Source organism: Vanellus vanellus (genome assembly GCF_965231255.1).
Source record: "Vanellus vanellus genome assembly, chromosome: 22".
In the NCBI taxonomy this organism is placed as follows: domain Eukaryota; kingdom Metazoa; phylum Chordata; class Aves; order Charadriiformes; family Charadriidae; genus Vanellus; species Vanellus vanellus.
In genome coordinates this window covers 7,553,094-7,570,782 of record NC_138927.1, presented here as the reverse complement: position 1 = coordinate 7,570,782, position 17,689 = coordinate 7,553,094, and the positions used below count along the sequence as shown (strand labels likewise).

Below are 17,689 nucleotides of genomic sequence, written 5' to 3'. Positions count from 1 at the left end.
TGGGGGAATTCAGGAGCGAGCCCTGACACGGCGGTAAATCTGCCCAGCTGCTGCCAGGGGGGCAGGAGTGCTGCCAACCCCACTGAGCGCTGCAGCGCGGCCACTTGCCCACAGGCAGCACAGTTCCCAGCCCCCGGGGGATGCAGCCAGGCGAGGAGAGGGCAGTTGTCCACTTTTATTGTTCGCAAAGGATGTCTGGATGCATAACACTGTCACAACGGCACAGAGAGCAGCGTGGCGCCAGCCAGGCCCCAAGTGTGTGCTCCGGGAGCACCCAGTGCACACGCAGACATGCGTGGGGACAGGGAGCAACCTCCCCCTGGCCAGGCTGCGAGCCCTGGGCAGCCCCGAATCCTCCTGCCCCACGCAGGGCCGGGCCAGGCGAGTGTCCCCAATGTCTGGCCGAGCTCTATTTACAGTATTCACATACATTGTACCCAGCAAGTTAAATAACTACATTATTACACCACACGTCTGGGGCGGCTCTGGCAGGCTGCTAGGGTGGGGGTGTCAGTCTGATAAGGTGCATATTTAAAAAAAAAAAAAAAAAACAAAACGAAATAAAAACAAGAATGAAGAGAGAAACCAGGTGTCCCCGCAGGGGGCCAGCAGCCGCCTCGCCGGAGTCCCACACCACCTGGGGCCCCCTGCGGCAGGGCCAGGTGTGCATGGCGGGCAGGGGGGAGCAGCGAGGTTTTTCTTCTGACAACAGCTACGGTTCTGCGTGGCCGTCCAGAGTCAGGACGTGTGCGGTGGCCCCGCGGGGACGTCTGCCAGGGCCTGGCCCTCACAGCACCTCTGCAGGCAGAGGGAGGGTGTAGTGGTGAGACCGGGGCAGCCATGGCATGGCCCTCGCCCCTTGCGCACCCCCTGTCTCTCACCTGTCACCTGGGGGGGTTTCACCACGGCCTGCTTGAGGAAGGGCTCCTTGTCACCGAAAGGCATGATGCTGCCAGGGCTGCTGCCATGGTGGGAGAGCTCCAGCAGCTCCTGTGACCCCTCCGTGCCTGAGAAGCCGTTCTCGTGCTTGCTGGGCTGCACGCCATTCACCAGGGATGCTGGGGACACCACCTCCTTGGCCGGGGAGCTGTGGGGCAGGAGGGCTGGGGTCAGCCAGGGCCCTGCTGCCCCCCTGGCCCCCCTGGCCGCCCCCGCGCTCACCTTGGCTGCAGCCCCTCGCCTGCCAGGCCCTTAGGCCCCCCCAGAGTTCCAACGCTCGGCGTCTCCGTCTCAGGGAGTTCCTCCTCCTTTGGCATTGGCCCCACACGCTTCTCATGGCCTGAGGACGTCGGCAGAGCCCCCGCTTAGCCATGGCCCCGAGCAGGAGCATGGCCAGGACAGGATCACGGCTCTGCAGACCCCAGGCACCCCAGAGGTGCAGCAGGTTGTGGGAAGAAGCCTCATACCTGGGACCTCCTCCTGCTCGGCTGCTTTCCCATTCACCACCTTCTTGTCCTCCTTCTTCTGCAGGAAGAGGAGAGCTGTGAGGGGCAGTGGCAGCTCCGGGCAGGTGTGGGAGGGCTCTGCAGAGTCCCCCATGTCCCCAGGCAGTGGGGCACAGGGGACAGGCACCCACCTTGGCATCTGCTGCGTCTGACTTGCGTGTCCTCTTCATGATCTCCTCCAGGCGCTGTGGGGAAGAGAGGGACTCGTGCATAGCTCTCGCCAGCAGGACCTGCCCTGGGTGCTGGGCAGGACCCTTTGCAGCTCCCCCCACACTCTGCCACAGGCCCAGGGGTGCCCCCAGCCCTCACCTTCTTCCTCTCCAGCCGCTCCTGCTCCTCACGCTGGAAATGCTTCTCCCGCTCCAGGCGCTGCCGCTCAGCCTCTTCACGCGCCCTCGCCTCAGCCTCTTCCTTCTGTGGCACAGCAGGGACAGATGGGACAGGGCAGGGACAGTGGGGACAGCCTGGGTGGCTCAGCACAGCCCTGCCCCACGTCCCCTCCTGCCACCCTGGGCATTGAGGGGCAGGGCTGGTCCTCACCCCTGCATCCCACTGGGGTGGGGACCACAGAAGAGCATCCCTGCCTTTCCCCTCCAGCCCTGCCTTCATCCCCCATCCCACTTTTTCCTCCCCCTGTCCCCTCCATCCCACCACCCCTGCAGCCCCTTGCCCCGGCACCCCACCACCCCAGACCTGTCTCTGCAGCCACTCCGTCTCCTCCCGCTCAGCCCGTGCCTTCTCCTGGGCCTCGCGCTCCTCCTGCAGCCGTCGTTCCTCCTCCTGCTGACGCGCCATGGCCTCCCTGCGGGTCTGCTCCTCCGCCGCCTGCTGCGCCCGCTCCTCCTGCAGCCGCCTGCGGGGAGGGGGCCCTCAGCAAGGTGGGGGGCTGGGGACAGGGGCTGGGGGTGCAGCACCCACCTCTCCCGCTCCTCCTGCTCCCGGCGCTCCCGCTCCTCACGCTCCCGCTGCTCGCGGGCCTGGCGCCGTTTCTCCGCCAGCAGCCGGGCAGCCTCCTCCCGGTCCGTGGTGCCGGCTGAGGGTCTGCCTGGGGGGGTGGCCGGTGCGGGGCCAGGGGCTGCAGGGGCTGGTGAAGCTGTGGGGTGCACGCAGCATCAGTACTGCTCCCGCTCCCCCCAGCCCCGCTGCCCCCCCCAACCACCCTGTACCCACCTGATGTTGGCTCTGCGGGCACCTTGGGGGGCTCAGGGAGGGCTGGGGGGGCTGGGCCCCGCTCCTCCTCCTTCCTCTCACGTGTCTTCGCCTGGCCCTCCTGCTCCCCCCGCTCCTCCCGGGCCCTGGCCCGCACCTTGGGAGAGGAGTGGGCGCTGCGGGGCAGGGGCGGCTTGTGGGGGGAGCCGAGGGCTGGGCTGGGGGATGCTGGACGGGCTTTGGGGGCAGCAGGGGATGAAGGACGGTTCTTGAGGCCGGGGCTGCAAACGGAGCGAGAGATGGTGTTAGGAGGGCTGGGGCAGCCCCCGTGGCGGCAGGGCTGGGGGCCAGGCACCCCCCGCGGCGGTGGGTCCCTACCTGCTGTCTGCTGCAGGCAGGAGCCGGGGCTGTGCCGCTGGCAGCGACTGCCGCTTCTTGAGGCTGCGCTCGCGGGACAGGGCGCTGCGCTCCTTGGCATTCTCCCGCTCCTTCTCCTTCTTCTCCTTCTTCTTCTGCTCCAGCCGGGGAGAGACAGAGACAGTGTCAGCGCCAGGTGCTCGGCTCGTCCAGGAGCCGCGCTGTGTCCTGCAGCCGCCCTGGCACCGAGAGGTCCCCACAGGAGGTGGCACTCACGGGTGAGGACTCGGTCCTGCGGCGTGGCGTCACATCGGGGCTGCCGGCGGTCCCCTTCCGCCTCTCCCAGCAGCGGTGCTGCAGGCGGTGGTTGTGGCAGGGGCTGAGGGGGCTGGCGGAGGCCGAGCGGGGGCACACGGGCACTGAGGGCAGGAGGGATCACACCATCAGGCACCAGCTCGCCGCAGGCTTCAGGCTCCCTCATCCCAGTCCCCTGCCCGTGCCAGGACCCGTGTGGCCCTGTGACCCCCCGGGTGCTCACCCTGCTCCTTGCCGTTCCCAGCCAGTGTCACGGCGCTCCGGCTGCGTGCGAGGAAGGACAGAGTGGGCGTCATCAGGCGGTCCACAATGCTGCTCTCCCACGGGCTGAGCTGCAAGCTCCGGTCTGGGGAGGGAGAGGGGCCCTTAGTACATCCCTGAGCCCCCAGGCACCAGCCCCGGCCCCCAGCCCCGCGGCCGCCCGCTGGGAGGGAGCAGCTGTGCGGTTGCAGCGAGGCCGGGGCACGTGTGTGGCTCCGGGAGTGCCCGAAGCTCGGCCGCGGTGGGGAGGGCTCCCCGCTGCCCTGCATGGCCGGCCAAGTCAGGACAAAGGGTTGTGTGGGTGCAGGCAGGGGAGGGCAGCAGGGTGCCCAGAGGACAGCACCGCGGCACGATGACAACACTGTCCCCGTGCCCTACAGACACCTCAGCTGCGGTGCACCCACAGCGAGCGGCACTGACGACACCAGGGTGCAGTCCTGCTGACAGCAGCCCCGTCCATCCCGGCCCCCTCCTCATGTCCAGTGCTGGCGTGCACCCCCACTGTGCCTCAGTCCTGGGGTGGACACCGCAGCATGCCCTCACCCTGAGGGAGCAGTGCCGAAGTTGCTGGGCATGCTACAGGAGCCAGGCCAGGCTCATGGCACCCCAGTCCCCGGCCACACTGCCAGCTCAGCTGGGCACGGGGATGCTACTGGCTGGGGGATGCCACTGGCTGCCCTCCAGCACACATCGCCGGCACCGAAGACCCTACAGGTGCACAGGAAGCACCCGCAGAGACAGGGCCCCCCAGCCCCTCTCCTCTGGGGCCCCCGGTCAGGCCCGGAGCAGCACTCGCTGCCAGGAGGGGAGAAAACAGAGCCATGGGAGCAGCAGGGGGGACAGGGCGCTGCGTCCGGCACCAGCCCAGGGAGATGCTGCACCCGGGCAGTGCCGGGAGCCCCTGGGTGTTTCTCCCCATGCTGAGCCCCCATTGCAGGGCCGGTGGGAGCCGCCTGCGTCACCATCGCCTGCAGCCGCCCATGTCAGCTGCTCCAGCTATTTATACCCGGCCGGGAAGGCGCACACCCATCGCCAGGCAACCCCGAAACACAACAGCAGCCCCGGCACTGGACGCATCCCTCCGGCGCGGCCAGCAGCCTCGGGCAGCTCGCCCAGGGCCAGAACGACCTCGCAGCACCCGACGCACCCATAGCACTCCATGGCACCCAGCCCCGGGTGCCTGCAGGGACAGGCGTCACAGCGGCGGGCACCGGCACCGTGCCCAGCCCCAAGGAGGGTCTGGTGACGGCAGCCCCGCTCTGCGGGTGCATCTGCACCCACCGGAGCTGCCCTGGGGCAGGGAACCAGGGCTCCCGGTCCCAGTCCTGGCACACCATGGGGCTGCCACCACCCAGCCTCTCCTCCTCCTCCTCCTCTTCCTCCTCCTCCTCCTCCTCCCAGCCTGCATGCAGCCTCAAGGAGCCGCCAGCCGGCTCCAGCCTCCTCCTGCAAACAGCAAACGGCTTCTCCTCTCTCCGCGGGCACCATGCTGCAAGGCAGGGCCTGGGGACGGGGGACCCTGGCCTCGGGGGTCCCCAGCGCTGGGCGGGCGCCGGGCTGTGCCCCCTGCGCTGGGGCAAATGCAAAGGGCTCTTACTTCTACTGGGAGAGTTCCAGAGGGTGGCAGAGGATTTGGAGAGCCGCTTGTTGATTATAGAGTCGACGTGTTTGGGGAGGTTTACGGCGGACACCGAGCACCGGCTCGCACCTGGAGGAGGGAAAAGACACAAGGACATTAAGGTCCCGGCACCAGGGCCGGGCCCCCCACATGCAGCATGCACAGCCGCGCCGGGGCACTGGGCAGGAGGATGAGACAGAGAGTGGGGCCAGGAGATGCTGGTGTCTGGGGACATGACACACAGCGCTGGCATCCGGCACGGCACGGTGCCCAAGCTCCAGGGGGTCATGCTGGGATCATGCAGGGATTTCATCCTCAGGGAGCCAAGGTGGCCCCCAGGCCCTCCCATGCTGGTCTCCCCCAAAACACATCCTGGGAACTGGGAACCGGGTGGCCAGGGACCTCAGCAGCACCAGGCGAGCAGCCAGCCTGGGGGAGCAGGTTGGGGACAGCATATCCAGACACAGGACAACGCTCACACTGGTATCGGGTCCCTATGGCAGTGCGAGGAGGGTGCTGGTGGCCGGCAGCACCTCCACAGGGTGCCGGGACCCCTCTGCCCTGGTCAGGCTCCTCTGGAGAGAATGACATGGGGAGATGGCTGCCGGCAGAGGTGGCAGCCAGGAGACTGGCGAGCGAGACTGCCAGCGGCAGCTCCAGCAGCACGTCGCACGTGGGAAGTTGCAGGGGAAGGTTTCCCCTTACTGGACCCTGCTGGGTGCTGCACCGCAGACACACGGATCTGTCCCTGAATGTGCCACAAGCCACAGCCGGGCACACGGTGCCCGTACACACAGCCTGTCTGGGCAGAGCTGGCCGCACAACACCAGTACGCACAGCCCGGGCGGACACATGGTGCCTGTACACGCATGGTGCCAGGCACCACCAGGCACACAACACCGGTACGCACAGCCCCAACAGGTACATGGTGCCGGCACACACAGCCCAGCCAGGCACGGCCAGGGCTGCCACAGCCACCCCACGGCACAAGCAGGGCAGACAGGCCCTGGGGGCACCGCACTCCCCTCTATGCCATTGGCCTGCGATCGCACACACCGGGGAGTGCCAGCGCCTGCTGGTGCAGCCCGGTCCCCTCGGCGGACAGGGGAGACCTCCACACATCCAACCCCGCTGCCAAACCCCACGGGGTGTCCCCAGGGAGCCCCCGAGGAGAGGGGCCAGCTGGGCTCAGTGCTCCTGCTGTGGGGCGATGGGCACGGCTGAGCCTTCAGAGCCACTGCAGGGCCACGGCAGCACACGGCACGGCGAGGCACGGCACGGCCATACACACCCAGGAGCACACACAGCCACGATCACCCCCGGGTTGGGGCTGGAGGGGCCAAGTGCTGCCCCCACCCAGCTGGGGGACAAGGGGACACGCCGCAGCAGACTCCAACCAGAAACAGCAACAGCCTTGCACGGCTCCACAACCCGTGCCCAGCTGCACGAGACCTGGGCACTGCAGCCATGGCGACCCCACGGGCAGCCAGGGCCGTCCCCAAGCATGTCCCTGTGCAGAACAGTGACCGTGGCGCACAGCCTCCAGCTTACGCCTGGCCCGAGGGACACCATGCCACAAGAGTGGGTAAAAGCCAAGGGACCCCATCGGGCCCTGGCACAGCCCGGAGTGACGGCAGCATGACCCCACAGCAGAGCGGGGACGAGCTGGGTTTGGGGGGGTCTCGCCCTCCTCGCACAGAGCACCGCAGAGCCGTGCCCAGCCGCCCCCACCACCGGCAGAGCCGCGGGGCTCCGGGTGCCCTCACCCAGCCCGGCACTCACCGTCCTTGTGCGCAGGGGAGCCGTGGTGCAGCGCCCCAGCCCAGGACCACCGCTGCTGCCGGATCTCTGCCCACGTCTTCTTGGCCGACCGCTGGATCGCCGCCTCGTAGCGCTCCTGCCCAAGGGAGAGGGACGGGGTGAGGGCCAGCGGCAGGGGGAACAGGGCTGGGACCAGGCGGAGCTGCCCGGCATGAGGATACCACAGCAACGGGGATACTTGGAGGGAGACAAGCCAGTGATGCCCACCCTGGCCAGGACATGTGCCCGAGCAGCTGGGCACCACGGAGGCTCTGCACCATGAAGGATGGGCACCGCAGAGGATGGGCATGGTGGGCAGCTCCCCAAGAGCCACAGGAAGCACATCCCGGGTGTGCTGCCCCATCCCCTGCCCACTGCACCCGCGATCCCCCATCCCCACCTTGTTCTTCTCCAGTTTCTGCCTCTGCCGCTCCTCCAGGACAGCGCGGCGCTTCTCTGCCTTCAGCCGCTGCTCCTCCAGGCGCTTGCGGCGCTCCTCCAGCTGCTTCTCCCGCAGCAGCCTGGCCTTCTCCTCCTTCTCCAGCCACAGCACCCGCTTGGCGGCTGTAGGGGGGAGCCGGGGCAGCGGGGTCACACCCGAGGCACAGCCCCGGTCCCGGCGAGCCCTGCCGTCAGGACGTGTGCCCGTGCCAGCGGTGTGCGGCCGAGGGCTGGCTCCGGCCAGGGCATGCAGCTGGGCTCCCCGGGTGCGCGGGGCAAGCAGCATTGCGGCCGGCCGGCAAGGGAGGGGTTTGGGCGAGGACAAAAGGGAGGCCGGGAGCCCGCCGAGCTGCGCCGCGCCGGCAAACAATGGGGGAATGAGGGTGGAAAGAGCGCGGGGACAAGGAGGCCCCATGCGCAGCGCAGGGGCCCCACTTGCCCTCCGCCCTGAGCCACTGCGGGGCTGCCTGCAGCTGCCTGCTGCTGCCTGCACGCGGGAGAGATCTGGGCATGGGGCTGGCAGCAGCCACACAGACCGGAGGGCACCCGTGCACGCGGGGGGGCACCCAGACTGCATGGGGCAGCCTGGGGGAGCACGGCAGTGGGGGCAGCGGTGTGCTGGGGGGGCAGAGCCGCTGGCACAGCAGCTCCTGCCCAGGCTCAGCTCATCGCAGCTAATGGGATTGCCTGTGACCTGGTAAAGCTCCTTAGCTCCTGCCTCCCCCCCCTCCGCCATCCACTTTCCCTCCCGGCGTGCTCCCGGGGGCTCACCAGCCCCTTGTCCCACCCTGCTCCCCCTTTCCCATACCCAGGTACTTGGCCCGCTCCTCGCGCCGCTCCTTTGCCTGCTTGTGCCTCGCCTGGGCTTTCTGCGCATCTGCAGCGGGGAGACACCGTCAGAGCAGCGCCCGACCCCCCCAGCCCCAGTGCTGGGCTGGCACCAGCCGGGCATGGAGGCATTGAGCAGCGCCCGCAGGGTGCCAGCGTCCCCAGAGCACCCCGACCCCCCGGGAACCCACCTTGCTTGGGCCTGGGGCCGGCGGCAGGGGCCGGTGAGGCTGCAGCTGCGGCCGGGCGGTCGCTCCGGGGCAGTACCTCCTTTGAGGGCCCGGCTGTGCCACCCGGGGGGCTTTTGGCATCGGAGGCGGCCCCTTCGCCAGCAGCCGGGGCCGGGGGGTCACTCCCACGGGGCAGCGTCTCTGCCGGGCGAGGGGTGGCAGCAGCGGGGATGGGCTGGCCAGAGGCGTGGGGCGATGCCTCTTCTTTGGGCTGCTCCGTTGCAGGGTGCCGGGGGGGTCCAGGGGGTGACCGGTCACACCATGGGGGGACGCTCTCTGCTGAGGGGGCCACGGCTGCAGGGATGGGGGAGACGGGCTGTCCTGACGGCATTGCGGCTGGAGGGACGGGTTGGTCACGCTGCGGGGTGCTGCTCTCGGGGGGGGGCATCACGGCTGGGGGGCAGATGGGCTGCCTGGAGGGGGTCATGGCTGCAGGGACGGGCGAGACGGTCTTTTCGGAGGGGGTGACAGCTGGAGGGATGTGCGAGACGGGCTGTCCGGAGGGGATGACGGCTGGAGGGACAGGTCGGTCGCGCTGCGGCGGGGTGCGCTCTCCCTGCAGGGCATCCCCAGGTGAGGCGGATGGCGAGGTAGGGGGCACAACGCTGTCGCCCATCAGGGACGGTGGCTTCCCTGCAACACAGGCAGAGCAGAGCAAATGATCACTCGGCGGGAGCAGCCCCATCCCCCCAAACACAGCCCTCGGGAGCAAGGCTGTCTCTAGCCGCAGGGTCCCCCCGGTAAAGGCAGCGGGACCCCCACCCAAGTCCTCCTGCTGTCCCCGTCTCAGGGGGTGCCCACGCCGCCCCACGCTGGGTGCCAGGCGCCGGGTGCACAATGCACAGTGGGACCGGCCGGGGCTCTGCCAGGCACTGCCACCACAAAGCCGTCCTTCTTCCCCCGACAGCTGCCGCTCCGGCCCCGCCGCAGGGGGACGCGGGGACGGAGACCCCACGCAGGCATGGGGACCCACGCGCTTCCCTGTCGCTCTCCCCAGAGGATGCGGGGCCGCTTCCGCCGGCGCTGTCGGCAGAGCCGGAGGCAGGATGGGCGCGGGCCCTGCGGCCTGACGTCACCGCTCCGGCCCATGTCCCCCAGCTCCGCGCCATGCCACGGCTGGGCCCGCGCGCAGCCATGAACTCATGGCCCAGGAATGCACACGAGGCCGCTGCCGCCGCCGGCAAACAGCCCCCTCCTCGCGTGGGGCCCGGCCACTCGCTGCCCCGCCGTGGGGCAGGCAAAGGGACATGCTGCCTGCTGTGTGCACCCCAAATGGAACAGCCTGGGGAATCGCCCCCCATCCCAGCCAGCCCCAGGGGGGCTGGGGACCCCGGGGGTGCCCGCTGCATGCCCCGGTGCTGGGGATGGAGAGACGGTGCCAGCCACCCTGCGAAGCCACAGGGTATGCCCTCTGCAAAAGTGGTTGTGCTGGGACTGCCCACAGTGACCAGCAGCGGTCCCCCCGGCCCAGCCCCGGTTAACCAGCCCTTTGCCAATGCACCTTTGGGCGCATGCTGCGATCACAGCCCCGACGCCCACGCAGCCGGCAGCACTGTCACTCCTGCCTGGGAATGATGCCCAACCTGCCCAGGGGCCGTGGGCTCCCGGCTACAGCACCGCTGGCACCGCTGCAGCATGTGGCCCCAGCTCCAGCAGCGTGGCACGGCGGGGACACCAGCGACCGGCACCCACCGGCCCCAGCAAGCGGCTCTTGCCGCGGGTGATGTCATGCGCCGGGCTCGGCCGTGTTTGCAGAGCTCTCCACAATCTTCTGCGAGGGGCAAAGTGTGGGCTCTGCAAACACGGGCCGGCACCGCTCCTCCACCCCATGCCGGAGCCTGCCGAGCCTGGGGGCAGCCCCAGGCTGCCAGGGAAGGCACCGCCAGCCCCCCCTGCACTGCAGGCATGGGTGCACCCCAAGTCCCACGGTCCCCCAACACCCACATCAGGGTGCAGCACCCACAGCAGCGCCTGCCGGTCCAGGGAGGGGCTGGGGGTCCTGCGGCAGCCCCCGCAGCGGGCCAGGGTTTGTGCCAGCAGGGTCCACCCCTCCCGGGCTCCGCGGGGGACACAGCCAGCCCCGGCCCCCCCCGCAGACCCATGCAGCCTTCCGGGTATTTTCTGCCGCAGGAAGCCAGCCCATCCCCTGGCCCCGATCCTGCACATCCCACATCCCCATCACTGCACCCTGCAAGGCGGCCATGAGCCTGCTGCACAGCCGGGAAGGTGCCAGGGCTGCAGCCGGGGGCATCCCCCACCCTGTCCCCCCAGGACTGCCCCAGATCGGTACCCAGAGGCGGGAGGGGCTCAGCAGCCCCGCAGGCACCAGCTCTGAGCACAATACCCACAGTGGCACCGTGCATGTCCCAGTTGGGAGAGGTGACCCCCTGGCAGAACTGCGGTGGCACAGCCGGGCACTGCCCACGGGGCTGCCAGCCAAGTAGAAGCTTCAAGGCCAGGCTGACACCCCTGAGCAGACGGGAATACCTCCCGGAGCCGCAGACATGTGGGGAGCGGTGCGGGGAGATGGCAGGTGCCTCCTTGCCACCCCATGCTGCCGGGCACAGAGCCTCGGGCACAGCCCTGAGCCGGATCCGTCCCACCCCACCGGCCGGAGGGACGGCAGCACCCACAGCCAGGGTAGGGCTGCCGGGCATGGCCAAAACCCCCGCGTGTGGCTGGGGCCAGCCCTGCCGCCATCTGTCCCTGTCGCTGCTCCAGCACGGCAGCTGCCCTGAAACCCAACGCTGCCTGCGCCCAGGCGGCGCGGGCGTCCCCTCTCCCCTGGCCAGGGCATTCCGCAGGGGATTAGTTCCCAGGCCCCCCAGACATGTAGGCATGGCCCCCCTGCAGCCCCCAGCCCGGGTGAGCCTGCACCACTCCAGCCCCACTGCTGGCCCTGGGACGGTGCTGTGCCCAGACACAGGCCATGGGGCGAGGTGCTGCCCCTCGACGCCGTGTCACCCAGCCCATCCCAGCTCCTCCTGTGGCTCCATGTGGCACCAGCGCTTGTGCCACCGAGCACCACCAGCACCTCCAGCGCAGCACGGCCCGGTGCGGCACTGCTCTGTGGCCAGCACATGGCTGGGGATGCTCAGCCAGGCAGAGGCAAATTCCCCGGTGCTGTGAAGCGAGAGCACATCGAGGCCCCGCGGGGTGCTCCGGTCGGAAGGCGAGCAGCCCTCGTTAACCGTCCACGGCGCATCCCCGTAGGGCACTTCCCACGAGGGCGGGGGGGCACCCACCACGCTTTAACCTCAGCTCCCCCCGTCTGCCGTATCCTCATGTTCCCGCTCTGCAGCACGGCCGGGGCCCACCACGCGCTGCTCCGCGTGCGGTACCTGCCCGGGGCCAGGAACATCCCCTACTGCGGGAGGAGAGGAGAGCAGGGCTGGCGGGTGCAGCGGGGGCCTGTCGGTGGCTGCTGCAAAGCCACCTGAAGGATCTGGTGTCACAGCACCCGGCCGGCAGACCCCGGCCACCTTGGCCACGGCACAAGTTCCTGCGATGCCCAGGGATGAGGTCGCAAGGGGAACCGCAGCCCCAAGAGCCACCACTGGCTCTGCAGGGCTGCTCCCCGCAGCCCGGGGGGACACCCGCACACCCAGAGCGCCCTCGGGCCCTTCCCGGTGCGGCGCTTTCCAGCTGCCTCCCCCCGCCTCGACGGCAGTGCCAGATGAGGGGGAAGGATGGGTCCCCAGGGCCTCTCCTCGTCGCCAACACGGTGCTGAGCGGGGAAGCAGCTGCGGCCCCGAGGCCGGGATTGCTCTGCGGGCAGGGAGAGCAGCTGCCCGAGGCCACCAGCGTGCTGTGGGGTGCACGGGAGTGCTCAAAGCCCTGGGGGTGCTCGGAGCCCCGGCGCTGCCCCCACTCCCATCCCACCTCGCCACATCCCAGATGTGCTTCAGAGCTGAGCCCTGCCCAGTCCCACCCAGCTCCTGGGATTCCCCCACATTGCAGCACCCCGGACACCTGGATGACGGGGACAGTGAGCAAGCGTCCCCAGCGCAGCCCCAGCACGTCCCGGCCGTGGGTGCAGCACTGACGCACACCCGCATCCCCGGCTCACACGCACAGGCAGGGAGACGCAGGCAATACACAAAGCAAGCGCCAGCAGCCCCGCACCATGGGGGTGGCCAGTGCCACTCTGGCAGCCACCGACGGCAATGACACCCCGTCCCCTGTGGGGGGGTCCTGTGGTGCTGTTACCCACAGCCACCCGCACCCTGGCCCGAGGCAGCGTGGGTGCTGTAGCCTGGGGCTGCGTCCTCTCCCTACCGGCTCAGAGCCAGCAAAATGCAGCCGGCAGCGCCAGGGCAGGTCAGGCATCGTCCCATGGCGCCCCACGCGCTGCCTGCAGCCCCGCTTTGGGGACAGCCTCCAGGGCCGGGCAGGAGGGGCGCAGGCAGCAGCGCAGCCAAGGGCACAGCCAGATTCCCGCGGCGGGTGCCGGGTAGGAGGAAGGAGCACGGCAGGGCATTGCCCACCCAGCTGGGGCCATGCTGCCTTTGCTCTGGCTCCTGGCAGGGCTGCTTTAGGAGGGGGCTGCACCCGCTGTCCAGCCCCCCCCAGCATGGAGGAGGACCAGCCCCCCTTCCTGGGGTCCATACCCCCCCCCTCGAGGTACTGGGACAGGGAGGGGGGGGAGGGCAGCTATGGGGGAACCGCGCTGGCCCCCGGCAGAGGCTGCCGAGCTCCTGAGGCTCAGCACCCAGCCGGCGGTGACGTGCCAAGCCTGAGAGCAACAAGGGGAACTTGGGAGATGGGATCTCGTGGCCAGAGCGGGGCCAGAGCCGGGGGGTTTCCAGGGTTTAAAATACACGCGGAGAAAAGAGCCTGAGCTGCTGCACCACCCCGGCACCCCCACAGCAAACTTTCCATTTGGCTGCGGTCACGGCACAGCCCCAAGCAGACCGAGGGCAGGGGCAGGCAGCACCTGCCTGCCATCCATCTGGGCAGCGCGGGCAGTGGCGACAGGAGGTGCCCTCGTCCTTGGGGCGACCCGTGCGGAGCCGCCAGCGCTGAGGGCAGCCAGCCCAGCCACGCTCCCGAAAACCTGCCTGCTAGCATCACGCTGGAAAACAGAAACCTGGCTCGAAGGCAGGGCACGGGGCTCCGCACCTGCCGGGATCCGGCCTCTCAGGGAGCAGCTGCTCAGCACCTCCAAAAAACGGGTCCTGAGCCTCGCAACGCGGATGTGGGCACCTACCAGGGCTGGGGCCGTGCAGGATCCAGCTCCGCTCCCGGCCTGTGCTGCCGCCCGTCCCTGCTCAGAGCCCTCCAACCAGCAAGAGCTGCGCTAACTATTTTGGACATGGCACCACGGGACTGTCACATCACCACTCCGCACGTCGCGTCACGTTGCTCTGACGGTTTCGCAGCAGCGGCTCTGCTGGCATCCCTGCGCTGGGAGAGCTCCCGAGCTGCCTGCTCCCAAACACAGGCGCTGGCTGGCAACCAGCTCGCCCTGCACCCTCCCTCTCCGCCGTGCAGCAGGGAGAAGGGCTGGAGAAGCCGGGGGAAACCTGGATAAGAATGAACCCCTGCCTGCTCCCCGCCTTGGTCCTCATCCCTCTGCCCACCTGCGGGACAGCATCTCACCCAGGTGGTTTTGTGGGGATAAACCATGCCCCGACTACCCTCTGTGGGTTCCTGTCCCCCCAGCGCCACCGGCTGCCCCATACCATGGTGGGTCCTGGTTCCTGCAGGAAAATTCTGGCCCTGCTGGGGGCCAGGACACGGCACACCGGGGGGGGCGGGGGCTCCCTCCCATGCTGGGCAGCGAGGCAGGGAGCAGCCCGCACCGCCCGGCCATGTGGGTCCCCAAATGAGAAGGATCGGGGACGCTCCCCGGAGCGGGACGTGCTGCAGAGCCACCCGCGCTCCCCCGCCGCCATCCTCCGCTCGCCGTAGAGCGGCAAACGCCTCCCCGCACCGGGGAACCGAACGGCCGCGGGGGGGGGGCGCGGGGGGCCCGGCCGGCCGCGGGGGAGGCCAGCGTGGCCGGGAGCGGCCAGACCCCCTCCCCGGGCACCGGGAGGGAAGGAGAGGCCGAGCCGGGCGGGAAGGCGGCGGAGGCGGCCGGGGGACACACACACAGACAATATGTCCGCAGCGCCGCCCGTTTGCTCGAGAGCCGCCGGTAAAGGACGAGCGGCACCGCCGGGACCCGGCGGCGATCCCCCCCCGCCACACCGCCTGCGAGGGCCCGGGCGGGCGCGGGCGGTGAATCACGGCGGGCACCGGGGGCCGAGGGGGAGGGGAGCCGCCTCTCCTCTTCCTCCATCGGTGGGAAGCGGCTCCGCCGCCGAACGCTGCTTAGTCACAGCCCCGCGCCGAGAGCGGGCGGCCCCGGAGGGGGGGGGGGCCCACGGAGCGCTTTGGCCGGAGCCCCGCGGGGAAGAGCCAAAACAAACCGGCGGCTCGGCCCGGCCCCGCCGCCCGCCCCGGTGTGCCGAGCCGAGGGCCGGCGGCAGAGTTCATCCCGGGGCAGCGCCGGCACCGGTCCGGCTGGGCCCCCCCCGTCCCCCGGGGACCCGCCGGCAGCCACCTCTGCTCGCCCCTGGCCAGGGCGGCGGGCCGGGCCGTGGCCGTGACCCCGGCACAAGGGCGCGGACCCAGGGCCACCCACACCCCACGGCACGAGTGGGGCAGGCAGACACCCCCCCGCCGCGCCGGGGCAGGGCGTGGGGACACGGCACCACCCGCGGTGGCGGGGCCCTGCCCGCCGGGACCCCCCGCGGCGCCACTTCGGGGGGGAGGGGGAGAGCTCGGGGCCAGGCCGGCATCGCCCACCGGCTGGCGGGGAAGAGCCAGGGCAGGGGCAGGCGCCGCCGCCCCGCACCCCCCCGCCGTGGCGGGGCCGCCCCCGGGAGGGCTCCCCAAGGGCAGCTCCCCCCGCGGCCCCGGGCGGCGGCGGGGCCGGGGGCTGCGCGGCTCCATCCCACCCCAAGATGGAGGGGCCACGCCGGGGCTTTGTCCCTCCCGTGTAGACAGCCCCCCCCTCCCTCCGGCTCCTCCACCGCCTCCCCGGGCCCCCGCCCCGCTCTGCCGCCCGAGCGTCTCCGCGGGCGGCCCCGCCGCATCCCCCGGGCCCGGCCGCCGCGGCATCCCCGCCGGCACCCCCCGCCGCCGGGTCCCGCACCCCCGCCGCCGGGTCCCGCATCCCCCCCGCGGCCGGCTCCCGCTCCCCCCGAGGCCGCATCCTGCACCCCGACTCCGGCGCGGCCCCGCCGTGCGGGAAGGGGCCTGGGCGCCCGCCGGTGCCGGAGCCGGTCCCCGCCGCGGAGCCTTACCCTGGGCCGGCTGGGGCTGGGGCTGGGGCTGGGGCTGCGGCTCCCGCCCGGCGCGGCTCCTCTCCATGGCGTGGCGGGGAGGCGCAGAGGGCTGGCCGAGCCGTGCCGAGCCGTGCCGTGCCGAGCCGCGCCGCCCCGCTCCCCCCGGCCCGGCGGGGGAGGACGCACGGCGCTCCCCGCCCCGGCCCCGGCCGCGCATCCCGCCCGGCCCCGCGGCCCCGGGCTGGGGGGGAGCGGGGCGGGCAGGGGATGCTCTGCCTCTCCCCCGCCCCAAACGCGGCCCCGCAGCCACGGTCCGGCCCCGCGGCGTCGTGGCCGCCCTCCGCAGCCAGGGCCGGGACCCCACGTCCATCGCTCCGGCCTCAGGCCTGCCCTGCGGCTTGCCCCCGCGCTGCCCAGCATCCCCCAGCTTTGCTCGGGCACTCGCCCATCTCCAGCCCTTCCTCTCCCACATTTTGGGTTTTGCACCCACCCTTCCCGCTCCCCACATTTTACGATGCTCCGGTCACCTGCACAGCGCTGGCCCTGCAGCAGACGCCCCCTGACACCCCTGCGGGGGGAGCCACGGCCAGCACCTCTCGGATCAGCTGCCCGATTTCCAGGCACCCCAAAGAGACAGCGATTTCCCGTCCCGGAGCCCCACCTTGGCTGCTCATGAGGCCTCGAAGCTGCTTCCCCCACCACCCACCCGTCCGTCGCACGTGAGCCTTAGTCACCACCAGCAGCCACCCCCCGCTCCCAGGGGCGAGGGCTTCGCTGCCACACATCCCACCCTGCCCTGATAACAGGCAGATAACGAGAGGCCTCCCCCGCTCCCCGGACAGGAGCGGGGGCCTCGGCTCAGCCCCGCTCAGGGGTGAAACTCCTCTTGGCCTTGCAAGAAGGTGGGCCAGGAGCGCGGCCCCAGTCCGTGCCCCACGCAGCAGCGCGGGTGCCTGCCCACCCTGGCAGCACGTCCAAGGGCAGGGGACATGCGGGCGGCAGCAGCAGCAGCTCGGGGGAAGCACTGCTCAGGGCTTTGCAGGGCCAGCAGGAGCCAGGGACGTGTCCCCGCTCACTGCGCAGCCAGCCTGGCCCAAGGACCCCCCAAAGCGCCTGTCTCTGGGTTCACGGGGACGTGCTGATGAATAGATACAGTTTTCTGCGGGCAGCGCCCATCAGAGATGCCTATTTTGGGGATGACATCACCGCAGGGCCAGGAGATGCCCTGCCACCCGTCCTCCCTCATCTACCAGGCAAACAGGTTTCCTGAAATCCCAGCCCTCTCCTCCGGAAGCGCGCTCCTCTGACTCAGGGGACGAGGAGCGGGCAGGAGGGCTCCCCAGCAGACGGGGTGGCCCCGCTCTGTGCCACTGCAGGCGTGGCCGTATGCCCCAAACCACCCCAAATGCCCCAGAGCCCCACGCTGCAGCCGAGCCACCACCTTCCTGCAGCCCCCGGCCCCACCGCCCACCGGCTGCTCACCCGGCTCTGCCAGCGCAGAGGCTTCCCCGAAACTCCTGGCAGCCTCACCCGCCGGCTGACTCCCTGCCGGGGAATGCTGCATGGCCGAGCCGCGGCTCCAGGAGCTGCGCAGCCCCAGGGGGATGGCGGGGGACAGGAGTGCAAGTGGCGCAGGAGCGTGTCCCAGTGAACCCACAAACACAGGGGACACCCCGGGACAGGGCAGGGGAACAGCCCTGCTCGCACGCCTGCATGGCCCAGACTCTGAGGGGGCTGCGGCAGCCCCACGGCCCCTCAGTTCCGTGGCACACAAGGGACCTGGCAGAGCAGGGCTGGGGCCACCCCGTGACCTGCTCCGAGGGTGCTGGCGAGTGGCTTCCAAAGCCCCTTTGCCTGGCGGGGCCATGGCCCTGTGGGTACTGGTGGGGTGAGCACACACATCGCCCACAGCAGACAAGCATCCCAGGGCTCCGGGACAGCCCAGCACCGGGTCCCGCCGTACGCAGG

At 70.5% G+C, this 17,689-nt stretch overlaps 1 protein-coding gene across 2 annotated transcripts; it reads right to left on the bottom strand.

Moving 5' to 3' along the window:
- Nucleotides 1-130: 130 nt before the first annotated feature.
- MAP7D1 (MAP7 domain containing 1) lies at nucleotides 131-15,938 on the bottom strand (the record flags this gene model as incomplete). Of its 2 annotated transcripts, XM_082494221.1 has the most annotated exons (18): nucleotides 131-798; nucleotides 882-1,087; nucleotides 1,162-1,279; nucleotides 1,407-1,464; nucleotides 1,577-1,630; nucleotides 1,755-1,859; nucleotides 2,139-2,298; nucleotides 2,364-2,538; nucleotides 2,616-2,875; nucleotides 2,973-3,106; nucleotides 3,228-3,370; nucleotides 3,490-3,612; nucleotides 5,125-5,235; nucleotides 6,928-7,042; nucleotides 7,346-7,509; nucleotides 8,195-8,263; nucleotides 8,406-9,077; nucleotides 15,740-15,938. In XM_082494221.1, 18 exons carry the CDS (start codon nucleotides 15,936-15,938, stop codon nucleotides 788-790), a joined length of 2,877 nt encoding a protein of 958 aa, XP_082350347.1. In that variant the 3' UTR covers nucleotides 131-787. The 2 variants fall into 2 exon arrangements, with proteins under 2 accessions (XP_082350347.1, XP_082350348.1); XM_082494222.1 differs by lacking the exon at nucleotides 5,125-5,235 and having other exon boundaries at nucleotides 134-798; nucleotides 15,740-15,823.
- Between the last annotated feature and the right edge of the window lie 1,751 nt (nucleotides 15,939-17,689).